This window comes from Hippopotamus amphibius, chromosome 4, assembly GCF_030028045.1.
Source record: "Hippopotamus amphibius kiboko isolate mHipAmp2 chromosome 4, mHipAmp2.hap2, whole genome shotgun sequence".
Lineage (NCBI taxonomy): Eukaryota > Metazoa > Chordata > Mammalia > Artiodactyla > Hippopotamidae > Hippopotamus > Hippopotamus amphibius.
This window is the reverse complement of record NC_080189.1, coordinates 53,017,192-53,041,573: the sequence shown is the minus strand read 5'-3', so window position 1 is coordinate 53,041,573 and position 24,382 is coordinate 53,017,192. Positions and strand designations below refer to the sequence as shown.

Here is a 24,382-nt window from a genome sequence, read left to right as displayed (position 1 = left end):
CCCCTTCTGAGGGTGATAGGCACTCCAGTTGCTGATTTGTGGTGCCAGGAGGCGACCCCGGCCTGCAAATAACTGGGGCCTGCAGGCCTGCTGTGGGGTGGAATTCTCTCTTCTCGCAAATTATGTGCCATTTAAACTTCGAGATCCCCCCTAAAATAGGTGTTAAGGAGCGACCTGGACCCCTTGTTTCAGATTCTCCATGTGAATTGGAAGTGCCATTTGGTAATCCAGGTTTGCAGTTATATAACCATTGCGGAAAAGTTTTTTTGATTCTTTTAAGAGTAGGATTTAAACATTATTCTAGGAGTGGCTTTTTAGATTGTGTGGTATGATTTCCAAAGTAGACATTTTCATTTTACTATGTTGAAGCCCCTGTCTTCCAGCGAAATACAGTGTCCCTGAACGAATTCCAACTTGGTTTTATAACTTTTTGCTCAATTTAAAAATTACTTTTGGCCAGTATTTGAGGAAGAATACTTCGTTTCAAAATGTGTTGATGCTACTTAGTGTATAGGAAAACAACATTTTTCAGTTCTAACAAAAATAAGAATATAGTTTAAAAATTCTTGATGACACTGCCTCCCCCTACCCTCCACCCTCCAATAGAGTTAACTTCTTTTCCCATAGTTGGGAGTGTGTTTGGAGCTTTGGTGTAGTGATGTTCTTAGTTAACTCTTAAAGTTCTTTAAAAAAAATCAATTTTCCATTTCTTTCAAAAAAACTAACATTTATGCATGTAAAGTGCAATATTCTAGTGTTTTAAGGATAAAATTATAAATTAGTAGACATTGATCTTGAAACATTTTGCAGTTGGGAAACCAAATTTTTTGATGAAAATTATTTTTGAAGGTATGGGCAAAATTTGATTCATTTTGCAGTTTTTAAATGCAGGGTATCTTCAAAAGCAGAAACAACTATGCCTTTTAAATAAAATGTATATGTTTATTTAAAAATTAAATACAACTCGAGCATTTGTTTTATATATATTGGTAGTGTTTGTTTTTGCTTAAATTGTGTAAGTCCTACTCTTGTTTGGGGAGGGCATCAATTATTTTAAAAGAATATACACATTGTTCTGAAGTATTTATGTAACTGATCAAAGTGCATGAATTATACACTTCAGTGTAATTTGTAAAGTTTGGCTAAAGAGAAAATTTCAAAGATAGAAACTGCATATGATGAAATTGCAAAATACAGTATACTCAAAACAAATAATTATTGAAGAAAATATCTTTGAGGTTGTTTTTAATAGAGTTTGAATTTTGATAACTTTATTTAGGACAAAACGTACTTGGAGGAATTTGGACATTATATGGTTTAGTCTTTATTCACTGTTATGAACAGATTAATAGAACCTAATTCAAAGTATTGAATTGTTTTAGTTTTTCAGGAATTGTCGAAATGGATGAAGACATGCATCACAATAAAGGTACTGACATTAAAAATTATTTTTGGATGTAAGAGCTAGATGATCTTGATTAATTTCTAATTTTCTTTGCATTGTGATTTGGTTTTAGTTGAAGATGTGGTTGGAAGTCATGTGGAAGATGCAGTAACATTTTGGGCACAGGTAAATAGTAGCCTGGTTGATTTCCTCTCCCACCCCTTCCTCCACCAATCCAGGTCTTCCCTAACAAAAACAAAAATAAAAACCTGTAATGTATGTATATCATTGTTATTCTCAATGCTTAATTTTTAATGAACATTATTTAACACAGGGCACTATTAGAAGACAGAAGGCTACAGCAGGAACTTAATACCAGAATTATGAGTAGTATGCTTTTAATACACTGAGTTAAAAAAGAAAACAGCAAAATTGTAATTGTGGTTTTAGAATTACACTCAATTTAACACCAACAATCTAGGCTGCATAAATTTCTGAAAATGCTGAAAAATTGTTGTATTTGTGAAATTACAGCCCCATCTAGAGGTCTCTGATAAGATAGTTTCTTAAGTGATACTAAGTTTTAAAATTTCAGTCGTTTTTTTTCTATTGGTTTAATTTTGAATTTGAGATACAATATTTTTCTTATTATATAATTGGAAGTACTAATGTAACATTTATAATTTTACATTGTCAGGCTTCAAAACAGATAAGTTTACTCAGTTTTAAATACAAAGCACAGCACCAAAGTGCTTATGTTCCAGAATTTAAAAGGTGAATCCCTCTAATGTACACAATTACTCACTAATTTTTAATTTTGTGAACTACATGATATGGGAGGAAAGGGAATAACATTTCTCTGTACTTCTACAGCCTGAGAACTCCTTTTTGTGGGAGCAGAGTGAACTGGCAATGTGGGAAATAGGATTTATGAGAAGAACAGTTATAGAAGAAATACGATTAACTCAGGATTCTTAAATTTATATAAGAAACGTAGTTTAGAAGGGTTATATTCATTGAAAACTTTTGGCAAATTTGTATCTGCTTATGAACATATTTTCTGAAGGGTGCCCACAGTATTCTGGTTTGATGCCCATTGTCTCTGCATTAATAGCACCTGTGTCTCTCTCAGCAGTGTCCTAGGTTGGATGATAAATGGTATTTTTAAGCTCATTATGTAGGAACAACCTATGTTATCTTAAGATTTTTTAGACCAGCACTGTCTGGTAGAAATATAATGTGAGCCATATAAGTAATTTAAAACTTAGCAGGAATGTAAGAAAGTAAAAAGAAACAGGCAAAATCAATTTTAATGAATATGTTTTATGTAACTCAGCATATCCAAAATATCATTTCAAAATATAATCAACACAAATATGTTAAGGAGATATTTTATTTTCCTTTTTTATCAAATTAAGTTTTCAAAATCCAGTGTATATTTTAGACTTACAGCACAACTCAAATCAGACTAGCAATATTTCAAGTAAGAATTGGCTATTGTATTTGTCAGTGCAGCTCTAGGCTTTAATTTTTATTGACCTTTATGTAAAGCTGTTGCTTGAATTTGGAACTATGATTTAAACCAGGAGTCAGCAAACTTTTTCTGTGAAATATTAGATAGTAAATACTTTAAGCTTTGTGGGCCATATAGTCTCTTTTGCAACTGTTCAGCTCTGCAAATGCTGCCGCTGTAGTGCAGAGGCAGCCATAGACAATACATAACTAAATAGGTATAGCTGTGATCTATTAAAATTTTGTTTACAAAAACAGGTAGCAGAGCCCATAATTTGCCAACCTCTGATTTCAACCATGAAGTTGAGGCCCCTGTAAAAATTTAAATTAAACACATTTCAAAAAGTGAGGAAAAATGTCTTAATTGGATGAAAAGATTGAGTTAAAACTACTAAAGCATTCATATGAGTGAAATGATTTTTCTTTGGAGAAGTAAATTGTTGTGCACATGTGCGAATTCATACCGAAGACAGGCCCTGTGTGTGCCCCTGAGACAGTTATTAAAAGATGTTTGCTCAGTCGGCTGACCTGCAATCTCACATTAACACATGGTAAGGCCAAAGACAACCAGTGAGAAAAAGAGAGAGAAGACCCTTTTCAACCTTGGGAAGCATCTTCCAGGAGCGTGGTTGGGAATAAATATGCCCCTCCTTTGTATATTTATTCTAGGAAAGAATTTTAAAAATGAATATACATCTAAGGGACATCTTTTGATGTTTGATTAAGTTTTGATATTTTGATAAAGTAGTAAAAATTAAAGAAAAAAACTTTAGTAAGATGACATTACTAAGATGCTCTATCTTGCTCTGTAATCTCATTTCAGAAGTACAGTATTTTTGTAAAGTGTGGTCCCAACAGGAGGACATTTCATGAATTTCACATCAAAAGACAGTTCTTTATACAATGTGTTAAAAATGGGAGGATTTCTTTTCACATTCTTATAAATATGAAACTCGCCTGTTGGTTACAGTTTTAATTTTGTATTTTTCAAGTGTGCATTTTGTACACTTTGTGGGGATAGGCTTAGTATGTGTGGTTTTCTGGGTGTTGATAATTTTGCAGTAGGTTTTCTTTAGAAGACTGGGTAGTTACATGCACGCTTCAACTGTATTTTTTAAAAAATATTTATTATTTATTTTCATTTTTTTGGCTATGTTGAGTCCTTGTTGCGCACCGGCTTTCTCTAGTTGCGGCGGGGGGAGGGGGTGCTACTCATTTTGGTGGCTCCTCATTGCTAAGCACGGGCTCTAGGCTCGTGGACTTAAGTAGTTGTGCTACATGGGCTCAGTAGTTGCAGCTCGCGGGCTCTAGAGCACAGGCTCAGTAGTTATGGCACAGGAGCTTAGTTGCTTGTGGCATGTGGGTTCGTCCCAGACCAGGGATCAAACCCACATCCCCTGCGTTGGCAGGCGGATTCTCAATCACTGTACCACCAGGGAAGTCCCAAGAGTATTTTATGTTTAAAAAAAAGTTACTTAGGCTTTGTTTGCTATCTTAATTTTGGTTATATTGTTTGATGTTTTGTATAATTGTATTGTATAGCTGTATTGAATCATATAATATCAAATGTTAGAAGTGATTTAATAGTGTTAATCAATTTAAACCCAGTTTAGTCACTCTTTTTTTCCTGAAAAATGATGATATTCAGTGTAATTGCTTTGCCTGTTCAGTTACAGAAAGTGGTGCTCAGTTGTAGAATGTATTGTTAGCTTTTAACACCTGATATGTACATCCTGTGTAACAGAAATGGCAACAATAAAATAGTAATCCTGTAGAAAGAATATGGCAGAAACCTCTGTTTTTTACCACTGTGGATTTCTGCCATTTAAGCCACTTACATGAGAACTCTTCAGAATTTTTGGTAGCCCTAGTGTGAGGAGTGGTAGTTGAAGGAATCTTTTAAGTATTTGACCTTTGGAAAAAAGAGCTTCCGTTTATGCTAGTCCATATACCTACACAATCTAATTATGTAAAACATCTTGGTGTGTTTTGAACTTGGTGTATTTCATTCCAGGAATTTATTTACAAAGGCTGCTTCAAGTGTGTTTTGGGGTCAGTTTAAATTCACTTCCAGTTTTTACTGTACATCGATACTGATATTCTTCATGATGTTTGAACTGCTCTTTCAGAGTTTATTTTCAGTTATTAGAGATAATCATGTTGAATATGTTATTGAATGTTATTGATATTTTTTTCATTTTATTTTATTTTTTAAATTATTTTTTGGAGGTACACCAAGTTCAATCATCTGTTTTTATACACATATCCCCGTATTCCCTCCCTCCCTTGACTCCCCCCCACCCTTCCTGTCCCAGTCCTCTAAGGCTTCATCCATCCTTGAGTTGAACTCCCTTTGTTATACAGCAACTTCCCACTGGCTATCTATTTTACAGTTGGTAGTATACATATGTCTATGCTACTCTCTCACTTCATCTCAGCTTCCCCTTCACCCCCCGCCCCCCCCAAACCTTGAGTTCTCCAGTCCATTCTCTGCATCTGCGTCCATGTTCTTGTCTTGTCACTGAGTTGATATATTTTTAAAGAACGTATATATTTAGCAGTTTACTTTGAAATAACTTCAGACTTAACGTTGTAAAATTACTTTCCTTATACCCTTCACCTAGCTTTCCTTGTTGCTAACATTTTACATAACCAAAGTACAATGGTCAAAGTCAGGAAATTAACATTGTTATGGTGCTATTAACTCTTAATTACAGCCCTTATTCAGATTCTACCAGTTCCCCCCCTCCCACCTTTTTTTGTTTCTATTCCAGGATCTAATTCAGGATCCCACATTATATTCAGTTGTCATGTATCCTTAGTCTCTTCCAACCTTTGGTAGATCCTTTATTTATACTTATTTTTCATGATTTTGACATTTTTAATGAGTTCTGGTCAGTTTGTATCTGTTTGTGATTTCTCATAAATAGATTAGCAGTAATACTGCAGAAGTGATGTGTACTGAAAGTATGTCATATTGGGGATTTATGATGTTGATATATTTCATTATTGATGATGTTAACCTTGATCCACTTGGTTAAGGTGGTGACTGCTGGGTTTCTTAACCATGAAGTTACTGCTTTTCCTTTTGTAAGTAATGTTTTAGAGATGCATTGAGACTGTCTGATATTGTTTCTCTTAAACTTTTTACCCACAAGTCTTGTATTTATTGCTATGGCCTTTGCCTAATAATTGTTTTCTATTTTCCTCATTCCTTCTACATTTATTAATTAGAATTCCTCTTTAAGGAAGAGCTGTCTCCTCTCCACCATTTATTTATTTATTCAATTATTTATGTTAATATAAATCCATGGGTATTTACTCCATGGATTTTAATCCCATACTATCATTTATTTTGTTGTTTAAATTGTTCCAGCTTTGGCCAATAAGAGATTGTTCACATTAGCTACTGTATCCTTTAAAATACACCCATTCTTTTTTTGAATATTTCTTTACTTTCTGGCATCACCAGATGTTCCAGGATCATCTTCTATTTACCTGTCCTAGCTCTGGATTCAACTACTCTCCAAAGAACTCTTGTTCCTTTTATTGGAGAACGGTGTTTAGAAATGGAGATCTGGATACTAGATGTGCTTATTGCTAATTCAGTGTCATTGCTTCTAGCCCCTCTCAGTGGACAGAACTAGGAAATACATATATATTTTATAAGTATAATATATAAACATAAATATATATAACACATATACTCACCTATATCTCTGTATGTCTCTTTCATATATGCATATATTCACATACAAACATCTATATACACATACATGCACACACATATATGTGTGTTTGTGTATATGTATGTATGTATACATATACATGAGTTCATACTGATACTTTCCATTTGAAATCTAACACTGGAGATTCATTCTAGCCTTCCTTGCTTTTTTGTAATTTCTTTCTCCCTGCTTTCATTATCTGCAGCATGTTTACTTACTTGTTCAGTCCTAGTATGCACCTAAAGTAGTTTCAAAACTGTTAACCCATACCCCTGTGAGAAATAAATTTACTAACTAGATTACAGTATTTATGTACAGAGGAACTTAAACATTTTGAAATTGTTTTTAAATCTGTTTCCTTTACACAACAATAAATATGTGAGAAGACCGATGTCATTTGACCAAAATATGGTATCTATTTTGAGCAATTAGATCTAAAGTAAAATCCAATGACAATTGTTTAAAGTTACTTCTTCATATAATATTAATTACATTTGGTATCTTAGTTTGAATTCCAAGTAGTTTGAACTCATTGGGAGGTAGAAATTTTCTATAGCCTAGTTCCATTTCTTATAAAGAAATCATTTGAATTATGAAAAAATAATGACATAAGAATTGATTTAATTTCTAATGCTCCAAAACCTTTTAAGTATTGTGTATAGTAGAACCCTCATTTGCATAACACTGTCAAATAATATTTTACTGAATCTTATTCTATATCTGTTCTTCCTTCTAGAGTATCAGTAGAAACAAGGATATCATGAAGATTGGTTATTCACTGTCTGAACTCTGTCCCCATGCCAATTCAATTTTTGGGCGTCTTGATCCAAAGAAGGTGAGCCATATTCTTGGATATAATTATTCTTTGTTTCCTATTAGCTTTCCTGTGTCTTAGATTTTATAGTTTTGGAATTTTTGGTAATTTGAAAGGAAGAGGCAAGTTTTTAGAATTTGTGTAAACTATAGTTATAATAAATTTATTTTTTCAAAAAGACTTATGAACTGTCTGCTGTGTACCAGGAACTGTGTTAAGCACTGAGTATACAATGATGAACAAAATAGAATCCTTGCCCTTGACACTGATTCACAAAAATTTGTAAGAGATGTATTTATGGAGAACAGCTGGACAATACATACATGTACATATATTTTAAATTGACATATAACTCACAGTGACGTGTGTATCTCTTTAATTCATTTCTTGATGAATTTTTCATATATCTGCATCTGTGTGATCACCACCTCCATCAAGATACAATTCTGTTGCCCTAGAAAATTCCCTCAGGCCCCTTCTCAGTCAGTTCTTGGTCAGTAGTCCCCTAACAGAGGTGGTTATTTTTTTGAGTTCTATCACTACAGGTTCATTTGCTTGTTCTTAAATTATACTATATGTACTCTTTTGTATATGTCTGGCTTCTTTTTTTCAACATAATTTCTGAGATTTATCCATATTATTGTGTGTATCCATATTATTGTGTGTTTGCTCTTTGTCAAGCTGGGCAGTATTTCTCTGTATAAATATACCAAAATTTATCTGTTCTCCTTTGATGGGCGTTTGCATTTTGTAGTTTTGGGCTACTGTGAATGAAACTGCTATGAAATCCTTATACAAGCTTTCTAATGGATATTTTAACTTACTTCTTTTGTGTATATACCTCGAAGTAAAATTGCCAAGTTGTAGGGTAGGCATGTTTCGCTTTAGTAGGTACTCCCAATCAGTTTGGCAGAAGTAATGAACCAGTTTGCATCCTTACCGGCCAAGTATGAGAGTTTCAGTTTCTCTGTGACAATGTCCTTTGCATTGTCAGTCTTTTAATTTTAGCCATTTTGGTGGGTATGTTTTGTTATTTGTTTATTTTTTATTTTTTTGGCTGTGTTGGGTCTTCCCTTTCTGCACATGGGCTCTCTCTAGTTGCAGCCAGTGGGGGCCACTCTTTGTTGTGGTGTGTGGGCCTCTCATGGCGGTGGCATCTCCCGTCTCAGAGCACAGGCTCTAGGCGTGCGGGCCCCTTAGCAGTTGTGGTGCACAGGCCTAGTTGCTCCACAGCATGTGGGATCCTCCTGGACCAGGGCTCAGATCCATGTCCCCTGCATTGGCAGGTGGATTCCCCACCACTGTGCCAAATAAGTTCCGTTGTTTGTGATTTTAATTTCATTTTCCTGATGAATACTGAGCTTAAGCATGCTTTTCAAGTTTTATTAGCCATTTGGGTATTCTCTTTTGTGAAGTACCTATTTAGATCTTTTCCCAGTTTTCAAGGTGGTTTGTCTCTGTTGACTTGTAGGAAGTTATATACAGTTGGCCCACCATATCCATGGGTTTCACATTCACGATTCATCCAAGTGCAGATCAAAAACTTTCCAAAAAATTTTTAGGAAGTTCCAAAAAGCAAAACTTGAATTTGCCATGTACTGGCAACTATTTACATAGCATTTGCATTGTATTTACAACTATTTACATAGTATTTACATTGTATTTAGTATTACAAGTAATCTAGAGATGATTTAAATTTTATGAAAGGATGTGTGTAAGTTATATGCAAATACTGTGCCATTTTATATAATGGACTTCAGTATCTGAGGGGGTCCTGGGACCAATCCCCTGTGGATACCAAAGGACAACTGCCTGTGTTCTTTATATATTCTGGATATGAGTCCTTTGTCTTATATGTGTGTTGCCAGTGTCTTCTAGTCTGTGCCTTCCCTATTTGAAATCTATTAATTTTTTCTTTTTTGATTTATGCTTTCTGTTTCCTATAAGACTTCTTTACTTATCCCAAGGTCATCACTATATTCTCCAATTCTGTTTTCCCCCAGAAGTTTTTGCCTTTTGCATTTAGGACTATGGTTTACCTGCAGTAAATTTTTGGTTATGATATGAAGTAGAGGTTACATTTAATTTTTTTCCATATGGATATCCAGTTATGTCAGCACCATTAATTGAACTAATAATCCTTTCTTTGTTGAATTGTCTTGGAATCTTTGCTTTAAATCAGATGACTATATGTGAGTGTTAACCATCTTTTCCAAAATAGTAAATGCCTGTAGTCTTGGATGTATCAATTTCTCCGCCAAGAATTTACCTTTGGACATTTAAGTACAGGAATTACTCAGAGATGTTTGTACAAAAATATTCACTGTACCGTTATTTGTAATAGGCAGAAGTGGAGATTAAATATCCTTTAATATGTCAATATTACAGTAGTAATAATAATAATGATAGCTAGAATTTGAATCTTACCCTTTGTGACAGAGGCAATGTCATAAGCCCTTTGCTACTAACTTATTTAATCCTCATAACAACCCTGTGAGGCAGATGTTATTATTTTATACTCTTTATTTTGGAAATTGAGATACAGCTAGGATACCTTTATGAAAGTCTACAGCTAGTTAATGGTGGATTAAATACTTAAACTCACAGAGCCCACCTTCTTAACTGTTACTCTGTATTGGAATAATGATTGAATTGGGGTAGTTCCTTATTTTGGAATACTAAGTAATCGTTTTGGGGGCTGATAGCTAGGGTAAGATAAGCACAGAATTTAAGGAGGCACTTTTGCAAGTGCAGGGTTGATACCTCAGAGTGAATTCCCCTTTAAATTTTGTGCCCTGGGTACCTTGCTTGCCTCACCCAGCTCCAAGCCCTGGTTATTTAAATGAGGGAGCTAGAGCTCTGAATTTTGATATGGAATTAGGTGCAAAATAGTATATTTAAAATGAGCCCATTTATGTAAATAAAAAAGCATAAACGTAGTGTACATGTGAAATTAGTGTAAGTGTAAAATTATTTTCAGGAGGTGCATGTTGAAGAGTGTTGGGAAGGAGGTACTCTTTACCTCTTTGGGTATACTTTGATTTTCTTTTAATAATGTACTTTTATTTAGTTTTATTTAAAAATAATTTAAAACCCCAATGACATATATAAAAAAGGTATAAAAAGAAATTCAGAAGGAAGGAAGGATTGTAGCTTGGAGCTGAGCATCAGAATGGATAAGGTAATGCAATTTGTAAAGATTTCAGTTTTTTTTTTAAACGTCCTTGTAGTGTATAACTGTGTTTAATAGTGTTATAAATTAGGACATATCCATTTTTCCTCTGTTGAATGCAAAATAAATTACTTGCTTTACAAAAAATTCAACCTGTTTTTCAGTAGTAGGCTTCCATTATAAATGACTACTTAAAAAAAAAAAAGACTGGCTACCTCTGATTATCTGTGAGTGGGTTATGCTGTGTAAATTTTCTTTAGTGATTGAGGAGTTCTCTTCCTCTTACCATATAGGCAGGACATGGGGTGTGAATTGTGGAGTCATGAGGGAAGATGGGGACTAGGCACAATGGGAGTGACTAGTTCTGACTGTGCTCTCAAGGCAAACTGTATGGGATAGATTTGTATTTATGATGGTGGTTGTGATTATTCACACTAATAGAATCAATAACTTTAGATTGGTTGGGTTTGAGCTGTATTCCTACAGGTATCCCCACCCCTACCTAGACTGGGTTACAGTGATACACCATTTCTGTCACTCTTCTTATATGGAATTGTTAATTATATTGGTATATATTACAAAATCTTAACTAACAGTAATGTGACCATTTGCAAGGTTTGAAATTGGATAGGACGGTTGATTATCAGGTATTTCTGCTACTAAATCAGTTTGCTTGCTGAAAAATGAAGTAAGATGGTTGGGAGATGGTACAATGCCGTTTGTGCTCTCTCTTGCCCTTCAGTTGTTGAGTGTTAGCTGAGGGAACCAGAGTTAAGAGCTAATTGAACACACCTGTCCTTTGTAGCATTTGCTTTCTTAGCTATCCATTTGTGTGTCTAAGTGGATTTGTACTTTGTTGCTTTGGGGAGTTGAGGATTTTTACATTTAACCCTCTGCATTCCTTTTGCTTTAAAATCTGTGAATTTGTCCTAGTTCAGAGTGATTTTAGTTTGTTTAAACTTAAGTTAAAACTTAAACTAGTTTAAGTGGATATACTTAAAATTAATTTTATACTCTGTCAGGTAAAGCCATGCTCCTCAACCTTTTTTTCATTATGCCCTTCTAAAGCATTTTTCCGCCTAATTGGTGTCCTCTCTGAGAGACATTTTAACATCGCAGATACACTGTATACCTATTTATGTTGTCAGGTAAGGTTGAACTTCCGAGGACTGTAAACCACTGTAATCTAAGACTCTCCTCTATGTTTCAAGAGCCAGTTTTTACTCCCTTGGGAATAATATTTCTCCCACTGAGAATGTATGATTTAAAGTGGTTATCAACCTGGGTGACTTTGTATCTCCCACTCCCACCCCCAGGAGACATTTGGCAATGTGTAGAGACATTTTTGGTTGTCACAACTGGAGGGAGTGCTATTGGCAACTTGTAGGTAGAGGCCAGGGGTATGCTGCTAAACATCCTACAACACATAGGACAGAGGACGGCCCATCTCCCCGCCAAAGAATTATCCTGTCTCAAATGTCAGTAGTGCTGAGGTTGAGACACTGACTTAAAGTGTGTAAATTTTTCTCTTTGTTCTTTTATTAAACATAATTAAATTAAAACAATTTAAAATAAAGGAAGGTTCAGTATTTAGGATATTACCTTATGTAATTTATTTACTTATAATAACACTGAAGTCCTCTATATAAAGTAAAAGGTATAAGAATCTTTCATGGCTGGTTGGACGTAGGGATCCTACCATGGTTGAGAATGTCTTGTGGCGTGAACTTGGCATGTTTGTGTTTTAAAAGCAATTAATTATGCCAGTTGTGTCTTCAGACATCAAAACAGCATGATTTTAAGTCTTTGATGCCTGGGCCTTTTTTTTTAGTTTTCTGGTTTTATGTCTTTTGTCTTCTCTGTCCTTTTTTTTTGGAGAGGCAGAATAACATAATGGACTCTGAAGTCAGTTGCCTGAATTTGAATCCTGGTTCTGCTGCTTATTAGCTTATGACTTTGGGCATATAATGGTGAAAACAAAGTACCTGCCTCATACGGTTGTTCTGAGAATAAAATAAGTTATTATATATGAAGTGCTTATTGATGTATAGTAAGTACTTAATAAATGCTAATTATTCTGACCTACTTAGCATTAAGTTCATTAAAATGCCAAATAATTTTACTTTCTCTCTTTGTAGATTTATGGAGGATTATTTTCTGAAGATAAATGTTGGTACAGATGCAAAGTACTGAAAATCATCAGTGATGAAAAGGCAAGAACTAGTATTCAATTCTTTTTGCTCTGAGGAATATTTATTTTGGTTCCAAAATTTGATGCTTATTTATCCCTTCATTGCTTATTCATAATAGTAATAAAATATGGTTGAACTTATAAATTGATTAAAACATACATTTTCCCCCCCTAGAGAACACAAAAGAAATGAATTGCTTAAAAAAATCCAGGTCAGATTCAGGAATATTATTTTGATTTTAAGTTGTATAATCACCCCCGATTATCCAAGAATAGATTACATAATTTGTGGATTATTTTTGGTGACCAGTTGGTTCTTTGTACTTCAGTTCTTAATAATTGTGTTTGATTCTTGCTGAGTAACTTGAAAGTTCATTCTATTAAGATGGAGTAGGAAAAGAACACCTGGTTGATCCTGAAGTTACGTTTATCTTTTACTTAGCCGAATACTTAATAATGAAGATTGGCTTGCCGCTTTCTCATGCCTTGGTTAAATGTGATGAATTTTCTTTGCATTTTGCTATTTTGTTTTTTACATTGTGAAATTGTGGGAGATTTTTAAGGGAATTTGTGGAGATAGAATTCTGAATAGCTGTTTGGTGGCAAGTGCACATTACAGGCTGTGTAAAAGCATCTCTATAGGGTTTCTTTTACTGTTTTTTTCTGTCTGCTTTCTTGGTCTTAAAATATTTTATAATATATATTTTGTAAATATTGTTCTTGGTGTAATAAGAAGGTAAGATGAAACACTTTGAGTAATGTTCCAAATATCTTTTTAAAAAATCTTGTGATTTATTACTGTCATGGGTGATGGTTTATCTTGGGGAAGTAGTCCTTTTTCCCACAGTTTGACAACTGGAGATAATATTTTGTGTTTGCTTTTGGTTTGGCTTTAACTTTTTTAAATTAAAGGGCAAGATGGCTTTTGACCTTGTAATAAACTATTTTTCTTTTTTACCTTTTACACAGATATAGAGCTAGAGGTAAGGGTGAATCTGATTCATTTCCAGGGTCTAATAATAGTTGGAGTAGATTTAAGTTTATCAAAGAAAGTTTCATAACTTTGCCTTTCTTTTCAGATTTTATTGTTTCCAACTTGAATTTGAGAATGTTGATTGATTTTAACATTTGAGATAAGAGAGTCGTAAGTTTCATAGATTTATGTTCATTTAAATACCATTGTTTAAAAAAAATCAAAATGAAAAATGGTACTGTTGGAAATAGTACTGTTTGGTACTGGTTGAACTAGTACCGAGTATAGAAATCCCTGGGATCTCGTGGAATGTGGATTTTCTATATTTTGAGAATATTGCTGGAACTCTCATTTCTGAATGCATTTTGTCGGTTTCAGGTGAAATGCTATCATGATTTACAGGTAATTAACAGAAAGCAAATGGGTGGTTTCTTTGAAGATATTTAAGTTCTGTATTAGCATTTCTCTCATTTTTTTCCAGTGTCTGGTGAGATATATTGACTATGGAAATACTGAAATTCTAAATCGATCTGATATAGTTGAGATTCCTTTGAATCTGCAATTTTCTAGTGTTGCCAAAAAGTATAGACTTTGGGGACTACAGATTCCTTCTGGCCAAGAAGTTACTCAGTTTGATCAGGTGAGTCACAGATTTTAAGTATTTTTGTTACTGGAAGTAAAACTATATGCTTGAAACACAATACAGCTGTGGTTAAAATCCATTAATTTTCTTTAATATAAAGCTTGTATAAATTAATGAAAAATGAAATTATAGAATAATTCACAACCAATTATATAATAATATATTTGTGCTCATCTTTGCTAGGTAAGCATTCTTGATCAGATAAGACTGATATGGTATATATGTGTATGCATATACATACACATACAGACACACGTACACATGTACAAGGGTGAGTCAAAAATTATCCACACTCTGGTTATATTAAAACTTTTCTAAATTCTACAGCCAGAGTGTGGGTAATTTTTGACTCACCTTCGTAATAAATGTAAATAGTTTCTTCTGATGTGAAAGCTTCAAGGAATAGTCTCTTCTATGATGGAGAGAATGGTGAATCTAATTATTCTGTTGTCTTTTGCTTTTGAGAAAGTATTTATTAAATAAAAGCGCTCTTTAATCTAGCCCTGGCCATAAATATCACAAATTTAAAATTAGTGGCGTTGTAAATTAATTAGATTTTATCATTTTGGCAGAGGCTCATACTGTTCTATATAGTAATTGGCAGTGATGTTCTGCTAATCTAGATTCCAGTTTGTATTTGTTTCCATTAAATTTGGGGTTAGCAACATAATTCTGAAAGACCTCTGATAAATTCAAGGTTAGGGAACCTTGAACTGAGGGAATATCACATTGAAAGCAATCAGATTTGTTTTGTATATTTAGCAGCTCAAATGACTTATTTGAAAATAATTTAATCAGTACTAGAAGGAGCAGTAAAATTGGAAAATCTTCTCTCCATCTCCTTTTCTTATTTTTAGAATCTTTTAGGTCGTTGAGTGTAGTTTTGTCTGCACTATAGTTACTTATAAGAAATGTTTCTGTACTTAGGTTCTCATAGACTAAAGCATAGATATTATTGTAAAATTACACCCTAAATTTTCAGTTTAAAATCTAAAATTTATACTTTTTTTTAATATAAATGTTTTGACCAAAGTAGAGGCTTGTTTTGAATTTTTTGCATGCCTAAAGCCTTGGAATCTTAAATTTACAGACCTTAAGAGTTCATCTGCTCTCACCTTATTGTTTTGCAAATAAAGAAATTGGGTCTATAACAATTAAATGATGTATTTAAAGTCATAAAGCTAATTAGGGCTGAACTAGGGCTAGAACTCAAGTCCATTGCTGTTCTCATAGTAAGATAATACAAAATATGTGTAGATTGAAACAAACGTGAATCAAAGAAAATGTCATTTTTAAAAGTTATTTTTGGAACTGAAGAAATAAACTTCAGTTATTGAGAATGTTTTACATGCTTCATAGATTCTTAATAGATGGTAATAAGCAAACTGAATGTTTTCTGGAAAAAAATAGTTATTCTTGAGTGCCTCTGCTTAGAAAGTCCATGTTTAGCTATAAATTCTCAGCTCAAGGCTCAAATGTAATTTCTTATAAGAAGTCTTTGTTGATACCCATCATTCATTCTCCTGCAGCTGTTTTAGTCATTGTATAGGCATGTAGAGGTATAATTGTTTCCTCCTCATACAAGATGGTGAGCTTGGTGGAGACAAGACTGTCTTGGTAGAGACAAGTATTTTATTCATTTTTCTATGTGTAATCTCCCTGCTCCTGCCTGTTAGGTGTTAGATGAGCATCCAGTGTATCTAGCATTTGAATGGATGAATGGATAAGTAGGGATTCAGTTAAAAAAAAAAAAAAGACACTTCCAGAGGGTGTCCTGGGCATTGAAATACCTTCAACACATTTTTATTTGTTATTTTATTTTTAAATTTATTTATTTATTGGCTGCATTGGGTCTTTGTTGCTGCACACGGGCTTTCTCTAGTTGAGGTGAGTGGGGGCTACTCTTCGTTGCGGTGCGTGGGCTTCTCAGTGCAGTGGCTTCTTTTGTTGTGGAGCACAGGCTCTAGGCACAGGGGCTTCAGTAGTTGTGGCACATGGGCTCAATAGTTATGGCACATGGGCTCAATAGTTATGGCACATGGGCTCAATAGTTATGGCACATGGGCTCAATAGTTATGGCACATGGGCTTAGTTGCTCCGTGGCATGTGGAATCTTCCTGGAGCAGGGATCAAACCCATGTTCCCTGCATTGGCAGGCAGATTCTTAACCACTGCACCACCTAGGAAGTCCTTCAGCACATTTTTAAACCAACACTGTCACACCCATGCTGTAGCACAGTTGAAACTGAAACTCAGAATGGTGGTTATAAATTGCTGAAGATCAAAGAAAATTAACTTATGTCCTAAATGCCTTTCTTACTTTGAAAATTTTTATGTGGAATCAGGGAATGAGAGCTAGAGATTGGAATATGGGTTTAACAGTTTAAATGTCTTTTAACCTATTTTTTCTAATATATCCAGACAAGCTTGGGTAGACTAAGAAAGCAAGTGATGCTTGCTTATTTCTGAATAAAGCTTTTTGTTGGAATTTAGAACTCAGATTTTATTCCAAATTCATGGTTCTGTCTGTGATTATATATGATTCAGAGAGAATGTGGTTGAACAATTTTGTACTAATTGTGATTAGTGAACATGACTAAAAAGAATTTGACTTCAGAGAGAAGTCTTAAAAATCATATATCTGTGTAAAAATTTCTAAGTGAGCAGTATACCTTTAGTACATTCAGCTTTATGGAATTGGAACTTTTGTAAAAAAGTAGATTTATTTCCACTTAAATTCATATGTTGCCCAAAGACAGAGCTATTTGAAGTGTTAAGTATTAAGAATTTTGTGTATTGCAGCAATAATTTTCAGACACTGTACTTCCATTAAGATTGGTTAGGGGTGGAAGTTATACTTGAATTTTAGATAGACTTTCAGCATTAAGGGTTGAAATTAAAGATTTTTGTATGAAAGAGGTTAACTAAAAGTTGTATTCTGATTGATCAAAATCTTAGTTATATTTCACTGAATTATATTTTGAATTTGTTAACTTTGCCTGCTTGATCTTATTTTTTGGTGATGCATCCTGGACCATCTTTGCTTTCTATATTGGTGTTCGTGGTGAATTCAGATATCTCAATATGTGTGTATTTAAAATTTTTATGATCTGAAAAATTTATTAAATCTGTGTTTTTGGTAATTTAAAATACTTTGTCATTTTGGCTTGTGGATTGAAAACATTGTTTCTTTTTTCTTTTTGGTAGTGATGGTTGGTGATCCTTGAGCCTATGTAGTTTGAATCTCCTATACCCTTTCAGGTGCATTCTTCTAGGCTCAGGAGTTCTTAACCTGGGCTTAGAATATATCATGGTGAAATAATTTTCTTTGTAGTTCTCATTATGTTTATTTTATGCATTTTAAAACATTTTTCTGAGAATTACAAAGCGTTCCCCAGATCAATAGAGGAGCCCATGGCATGGAAAAAAGTTAACTCCCACACAGATCTTACTTCTACCCACCATACTATCATATAGTTAAAAAGGAAATAGTTACTCCCTATCAATATTATTTAGTTTCTTGTACTTTGAAAATTTTCTTTTGCTTTCTTTTATTTTTAATATGACTAGCTTGTATTTTCTAGTTTTTAATTTGTTCTCTATGCTCTTGTCTAGTTTTTAATTTGTTGTTTATATTCTTGTTGCCTGGATTATTATTGGTGTGATTACCTATTTGGTTTTCTTTATTTGCATAAGCTGTATTGTTTGTCATATTTACCTAGTGGGAATACAGCTAAAAATAAAGCTTCTCCCTGTAAGAGAGATACGGCCCATGAGATTAATTACATCAGGTCCCTTTTCCAAGGAAGATATTTTTGTCTCAACTTTATACTTTATATGTTCTGAGAAATGATTCATTTTTTCTATAGAATGAAAGTTAGGTAAGGAACTTAAAGAAATTTGGGAAGAGAGGAATAATTATCAAATTAGGTCATATCAAAGTAATTTTAGGAGTTCAGATTTCTGGAAATGTAAACAAGTTCTTATTAAAGTTAAATGTCAAGATATCTTCCAATTCTACATATGTTTTAGGTGTATCTTTGCTTAGTGCCGTGGATCAATAATCAATAATAAAATGTTATTAAGTACCTATTGACTCATATGTCTTCTCATATGCCAGTTGTACAGGTATTGCTCCCTTGGAGAAAATTCTATTTAAGAGAGTGTTAATTAGGAATTTCTAACACCTTATATTTAATAATTGCAGTTTGTTGATTTTTTAAAAAATTGTTGATGTTTTATGCTTTGAGTTTCTGTTTTCTGCTTCTGCCCTTGTCTTGCTTTGAAACAAGAGTACCTGATTAGGCCTTTAAAATGATTTTTAAAGTTTTGTTGAATTTGAGCATTCTTTCTAGATACCAAAATTCATTTTTATGTGCTGTAGCTCCTCAGGACACCATTATATTTAGTTAAGGCCAAAATGTCAACAGAATCTGCTTGGTTTAAAAAAATTATTCTAGGGTATTTAATTGGTACATATTCAAAAATGTATAAATATGGCTGCCTGTTACCGGTCTTAGCTCTGCTACTGGAAAGGGTTTTAGCAAGTATATAATTGGCATATAGTCATGCACATGCAGAGGTATATTTGTATTTAGCCAACAACAACGTAAGACCACTTTTATAGAGATTTCAGAATGATGAAGTGTGATTGTTGGAAAAACTAGATAGAAACAGAGTAAGTGGAGAAAAACATGTTGGTGTAGCTGGTTTATGTCATCTTTTTTTTTTTTTTGGTCTCTCTTAGGGCAGAACCTTTTTGGGGAGTTTGATTTTTGAAAAGGAAATAAAAATGAGAATTAAAGCAACCTATCAAGATGGAACAGTTATTGCTCAGGCTGAGTATGGCAGCGTGGATATAGGGGAAGAGGTGGCTAAGAAAGGATTTGCAGAAAAATGCAAACTCACTTCCAGCACTAAAACCTGTGAGGAGAAAACATCGGATCCTGGTCAGCTTGTCCTCAGGAACCTCAAAAACCCCATTCCTTTGTGGGGACATAGATCAAACCAGTCAAGCTTCAGTAGGCCAAAGGGCCGCTTAAGTGGGAGGCTGTCTCTTGACTTGAAGAATGAATATGGTGCAGGAGATCATGTGACATTCCCAAAGTAAGACTGTGGTGGGATTTTGAGTCTTAGCTAATTCCTGACTTATGGTATAAGCCCTTGTCATAGTAGAAGTCAAGACATGTTTTTGGAGTCCTCAACTATGTCAGTGATTTTGAGGGATAATAGTGATTATTTCTATTTTTCTCAAACAGGTATTCCTCTCCTCTTTAGCAGGAATATTTTAAATAAAAGCCATTTTGAAAGAAAAATCATTCCTGAATTGTTTGAAGTTCACATACCAACTTTTCATTCCAAGCCTTTTGAATACATTTATCAAAAATAAAAATCTACCCCTAAATCTAAATGATTCAGGCAAGAGCCAGAATTTCAGATAAACTTTGAAGTTTTTCTTATGGCTGTAAGAATATTTTAGTGAGTTTTAGGAAATTGTCTTTCCTTTTTAACAAAAGAGAGGCTCTTTGTTCTTCCTGTGAAAATTTACTGTGATAGAATTTATTAGAAAAAATGTTCACGTTTTAGATAATTTTGAATTATAAACTTGAAGCAAAAAGCCAGATTTGATGCTTAAAAGTACCAGATCATTCTTATACTTCTATATCATGATCCAGGCCACAATGCCATGTCTTGGGTAATATGGTTGTTTTTTGGGACCTTATCAGTGCTCTAGGAAGTAAACTGTCAAATAGAGTGGGGATGATGGGGAGGAGGGATTAGAAGAAACTGATAATAGAAATGCTTTTTACTGTATTTGCTGGAGTTGATATTGCTATGAAGAAGTTGGAACGTGTATTCTTTGAGATTTGGAGGCATTGTTTTTGAAGTATGACTTCAGGTGTATAATCCAGTTTGCATTACAATATTTTTTGATGTTGAACCAGGCAAAGGCTTTAGGTTAGTTTCCAAAATTAACTTTAAGATATATTATGGTATAAAAAGTCCAAGATAATTTTAGGTTTTGATCTCTGTAACAGTTATATAATTTGGTTTTTAAAATGAGTGAATTTGTTTTTAATAGGGAAAATGTGGCTGTTGCTGACTTTAATTTAGGGTCTAATGTCAGCCTGGCAAAAATTAAGCAGGACCAGAAACTGATTGAAGAAAATGAAAAGCTTAAAACAGAGAAGGAGGTTCTTCTTGAAAGGTATAAGGCATTAGAATTGAAACTAGAACACACTGCCCAGGAGCTGCAGGTATGATATGTTCAACGGCTTAAGGTAAAGAATGACCAACTGGGAAATCTGTATATTCATTTGCTCTTACTTGTTTAATTTTCTGTCTCCTTTCCTTCCCTTCCCTTCCCTTCCTCTCCCCACTTTTTATTCTCTCTTTCTTTCTTTATATTTGTTTATAGATTAAATTTTTTCTTACGCTACAAATAATCATTTTTGGATTTCATCGGATGTTTGAAAGATTAATAATTTCTAATTTACATTTCCTTTTATGTTCTTTAAAAATTTTTAACTATGGAAATGTTCAGACATTTTAAAAAGAGAGAATTGAATAATTAATACTTAAGTATCCATCACCTAGTTTTTACAATTACTAAATAAATGGGCAGTCTTTTAAAAAATCTGTACCTCCTGAGTAATTTAAAAACAAATCCCATTCATAATATTTTAATGTATATGCTTTTGTATGTACTTCTAATAGAAAAGGACTTCAAAATAGACATAACCATAGTATTATTGTATTTAAAAATTAACAATAATTCCTTAATATTATTTAATATCCAGTCAGTGTTCAGATTTCCCATATTGTCCCATGAATGTCTTTTACGGTTGGTTTCTTCTAATCAGAATTCCATTTAGGCCCATACGTTGCATTTTGTTTGATAAATCTCTTAAATTGCTTAAACTACATCCTTATATTGCTTAACAAGCTCCTGTATCTCCATGTATTTCCTTTTATGGTAATTAGGTCTCAAAGTTTGCTCAGATTCGGGGCAGTTTTTTTCCCCCCAAGAATACTGTGTGGTTTTCAAATGTGTAGCTTTTTCTGATATTAAATATATTATCTCAACACTATTTTCCAATTCTCTAACACCAACTGGATGTGCTGCCGTTCATTTTTGATGCTAAATACCAGGAGTTATCTCAGACTCCACAAGGTGAGGATTCAGTCTCTCAAGACAGCCCGCCTCTGGCACCAGCCACAAATCAGATCTGAGGCTACCCACACTTCTGTCTGGCTGACTATAAATTTGAGGATTCCTATGACCTCCCCCTCCCCACCCCCTGCCCTCAATTCAGGGATTCACTAAAACAGCTCACAGTACTCAGGAAAGTGCTATACTTGCGGTTACAGTTTTATTATAAAGGTTATAACTCAGGAACAGCCAAATAAAAGGAAGAGATGCATAGGGGAAGTTAATGGGGGTGGAGATGGGATAAGGGGTAGGGGGAGTCTCTGGGCCTGCCCCTTTCCCAGCACTTGAATTTGTTCATCAGTCTGGAAGCTCCCCCAAATCTCATCATTCTGAGGTTTTTTTTTTTCTTTTTTTTTAAATCAAGGTTGTATTACATAGGCCTGGTTAAGTCATTGACCATTGGTAATTGAACTCAGTCTCCAGCCCTTAAATTCATATGTGACATTCTTCAGGGAACTCTGCCTCATAAATCCATAAATCTTGGGTTTTATCTATTATAACTAATCCTTTAGCCAGGAACCTCTTGCTAAGGGCATTTCAGAGATAAGGTCTCTTCCTCTTAGAAAACAGTCTGTGTGTTTTTTTTTTTTTTTTTTAAGAGGTCTAGTTGACAAGAAGATTAGTCTAGTCACCTGCCTTTTATTTTCTCTGTGGGTGTCCTGGTCCCCTTCTGTGAAGAGAGTGAATGAATTATAGGCTATCTGCTTTACCTATTGAAGATATAAAGCCTTTCCTTCAACCCCAGAAAGTTCCTGGTATCTCTTTCTGGCCTATCTTCTCTTCCTTCGGCTCAGGGCAACCACTCTTCTGATTTATATAACCATAGTTCATTTTCCTGGTCCTGTACTTCATATAAATGGAATAATTCTCTGATATGTATTCTATTATGTTTGGCTTTATTCACTTAAAGCATAATGTCTGTGAGATTTATTGAGGTTGTATTTATCAGTAGTTTGTTCTTTTTTATTGCAAAGTAGTATTCCATTCTATCAATATACCACTGTTTATTTACGCATTCTCCTGTTCATGGGCATTTAGGTTGTTTTCAGTTTGGGGCCATTATGAATAAAATTACTGTGAATATTCTTCTACGAGTCTTTTTGTGGATATATGGATTCATGTATTTTGGATTATATTCTTTCTTCAGACGTATCTAGTCTACTGATAAGCCCATCAAAAGCATTTTTCATTTCTGTCTACAGTGTTTTTGATCTCTGGCATTTTTGTTTGTTTCTTCCCTAGAATTTCTATCTCTCTGCTTACATTGTCTGTATGTTCTTTCATGGTGTCTACTTTATCTGTTAGAGCCCTTAGCATATTTATCATACCATGTTTTAAATTTCTGGTCTCATTACTGAATTTGGTGCTGATGTTTGTGTTGTTTCTTCCAGCTATGTTTTTGTCTTTTAACATCTTACAATTTTTTTTCTTTGATAGCTAGACGAGATGTGTTTGGTAAAAGGAACTACTGTAAATAGGACTTTAGCAATGTGATGATTAGGTGTGGGGGAAGGACAAGCATTTTATAGTCCTAAAAAACTAAGAAGGTCTTTTAGTGAGCTTGTGCCTCTGGACTGTGAATTTTACACATGCATCTGGTTCTCCCCCACTTCCTTTAGAAAGGACAGGATGGCTAGAGTGGGCTGGATTTGAGTATTTCCCTTCCCCCAGGAGAGTTAGGCTCGGATAAAATACTAGCAGGTTAGCTCTGTTTAAATAGTTTCCCCTGAGGGCAGATCTGAGGACAGAATGTTCTAGCATATTTCAAAATGGTTCCTTTCCCCCTCCCCATGCTGGAAGCTTGAAGGTATTTACTGTGAGAAACTGGTAGAGATCCAGGAAGTAAAATTCACAAAAATGTGGGTGATTCTGAGGATGGGGTCCCCCTGGTGTTTTTAACTTTCAGTAGTTCATACTGAGCCTCTAGTAATAGGTCAGTTACAGTTGAGGTTTCCCTATTCCAGACTTCTTCCCTGGAGGGTGGAAGGGTGGGTTGCTGCTCCAGAAAGTTTTGATTTTACTTTATTAGCCTGTCTTGTCTCTCCAATTCTGCCTTGTGACCTTACCTCTCTGACGAATCTAAGAAGAATTGTTGATTTTTCAGATTGTTCAACTTTTTACTTGTTAGAATGGGCTAGTGACTTTTCTTCTTACATACTTGACTGGAGACTGGAAGTCCTTAATGTTTTTCAAAGAACTAATTTTTAGTTCTTTTGATTTTTTTTCTTTATTATTTGTCTCTGTTCTACTTTATTGATTTCATTACTTGTTATTATTTCCTTCTACTTTAATTTGTTCTTCTAGCTTCTTTAGATGGAAATTCATATCATTTTATTTTTTATTCGTATCATTGTTTTTAATCTTTTGTTTTTTTATAATATTTAAAGATTTACCTTAAAGTATCACTTTACTTGCAGTCCACAAGTTTTGATATGTTGTTTTTATTATTCAATTAAACATTTAAAAACTGTGATTTTTTTTAATAGTGAGCTATTTAGAAGTGTGTTGTCTAATTTCCACATATTTGGAGATTTTTCCTCAATGTATTTTTATTACTGATATTTAATTTTCTTGAATTAGAGAGCATATTCAGTATGGTTTTAGTCCTTTTACATTTATTGATATTTGTTTTATTACCCAGCATTGTTATTTGTCTCTGGAAATGTTCTGTATGCTTTTAAAAATTAGGTGTATTGTACACTTGTGTGGTGCAGTGTTTTATAAATATTAGGTCGAATTGGTTGATAGTGTT

At 34.0% G+C, this 24,382-nt stretch overlaps 1 protein-coding gene across 2 annotated transcripts in view; it reads left to right on the top strand.

The window, feature by feature from the left end:
* The first annotated feature begins 1,386 nt into the window (after positions 1-1,386).
* The window catches only part of STK31 (serine/threonine kinase 31), an 88,981-nt gene continuing 65,985 nt past the window's right edge, over positions 1,387-24,382 (top strand). The window contains exons 1-7 of one of the 2 annotated variants that reach the window (XM_057733061.1): positions 1,387-1,429; positions 1,518-1,570; positions 7,361-7,459; positions 12,749-12,823; positions 14,256-14,414; positions 19,165-19,523; positions 20,500-20,674. In XM_057733061.1, the coding sequence (XP_057589044.1) occupies positions 1,402-1,429; positions 1,518-1,570; positions 7,361-7,459; positions 12,749-12,823; positions 14,256-14,414; positions 19,165-19,523; positions 20,500-20,674 (948 nt within the window). In that variant the 5' untranslated portion in view covers positions 1,387-1,401. The remainder of the gene's footprint in view (positions 1,430-1,517; positions 1,571-7,360; positions 7,460-12,748; positions 12,824-14,255; positions 14,415-19,164; positions 19,524-20,499; positions 20,675-24,382) is intronic. The other variant, XM_057733062.1, reaches the window with a different exon arrangement.